Genomic DNA, 1360 nt, shown 5'->3' with positions numbered 1-1360 from the left:
TAAGTGGGCAAAAAATGCCCAAAGCAAAAGTGCCATTTTCCTGAATATCTGCTCGACTGCAAATATGATATTGACTTTATACAACAGTTCAATAAACAAAAAACAAACAAAAAAAAGTTACATTTTATACACAATACTAGGGATGCATCGGTATCGGGCCCGATACAGGTCTCCTGTACTCATACTCTTAAAATGCCCCGATACCAAACGCCGATACCACACAGCAGATGTTTACGCTGTCAATACAGGAGACAAACCAATGGGCCTCTGGCTGCTCGCTGTTCGTGCGTGATGGTCCTCGGCAAAAAAAAAAAAACTTCTGTAGGCCCCAAAACGTGGGAAAAGCCTACGAGGAAGAAGTTGGGGTGAAGCGATCTTTATATAGGCGGAGCAAAATACTTAATCGCTCTGTCTATAGCGCATTGTGATTGGATGTATACTCTGTCAATACAGGAGACAAACCAATGCTGGCTAGCATTCACTTGAGATTCCTGCAGCGCGCTTTCAGAGTTCTCTGAAACTCAACAGCTAGATAAGTAAACGGGTTTCACTCTGTTTTCTGTGCATTATTGCGTTCGTCAGATGTACGTTTTTAAACTAGGAAACATACAAGTTGTAAAACTACTACTTAGGAGTAATTACTAAGCATGTATTGTTCATATAACAGCAGTGGCATTAGCAGCAGCAGCAAGCACTTTTCCTAGTTCATGTATGTGAGAATACAACGTCAAGCGTTGCGGATTTTAGAACAGTAAAGTGAATTGGGGATTACCTTATTTACCCGAAATCTCCAATGCTTTTGATATCTTCTGTGGGCATTCATTTCTACATTAACCGCAAACGGATTGCTTTCAGATGCAAACCTCACTAGTGGGGTTGGTTTGCAGTTGGCGTTTCACAGTTGTTCACAGTTTTAAGTCAAGGTGAACCCATATAACTGTCTTTCATAAACGTCATACTGTCAACAGCCTTACCTATTTTAATGAGCAACAGAAAATAATATACCCGCTCATACATGTACTCGTGCCGCATTGCAATGCATTTAGTCAGAAGAGGGAGCGCTCATTCTTAAAGGGGCCACACCTCTATTTCACTCGTTACCTTGGTTCAGCAATAGTGAAGAGTTTATTATAAAAGTCATGTTTAGTGATAGTTTAAAGATAATTAATCATGAATTCGTTTAAAATATAAAGATACTACTAATAATAAATCATTTCCAATCAGTAGCCCATGTTCAATGTAGTTAATAGTAGGATACTCTTGAACTGGAATTTACTATTTGTGTATTCAGTTGGGCTTACAGCAATTATAGTACTTTCATGGAGTGTAGCAGCAGTATCATAGAATTCAGATCACGTTA

The 1360-nt window shown here is 39.0% G+C and overlaps 1 protein-coding gene across 1 annotated transcript in view; it reads left to right on the top strand.

Annotated features, from left to right (window-relative positions):
* The first annotated feature begins 505 nt into the window (after positions 1 to 505).
* Positions 506 to 1360, top strand: part of LOC107696559 (sialin-like) — a 16658-nt gene continuing 15803 nt past the window's right edge. The window contains exon 1 of the mRNA XM_016496966.1: positions 506 to 536. Within this exon, the coding sequence (XP_016352452.1) occupies position 536 (1 nt within the window). The 5' untranslated portion in view covers positions 506 to 535. The remainder of the gene's footprint in view (positions 537 to 1360) is intronic.

This window comes from Sinocyclocheilus anshuiensis, unplaced genomic scaffold, assembly GCF_001515605.1.
Source record: "Sinocyclocheilus anshuiensis isolate Anshui unplaced genomic scaffold, SAMN03320099.WGS_v1.1 scaffold590, whole genome shotgun sequence".
NCBI classification, from domain to species: Eukaryota; Metazoa; Chordata; class Actinopteri; order Cypriniformes; family Cyprinidae; genus Sinocyclocheilus; species Sinocyclocheilus anshuiensis.
Note: the sequence above shows the minus strand (reverse complement) of the source record. Positions and strands in the feature narration are given on the sequence as shown.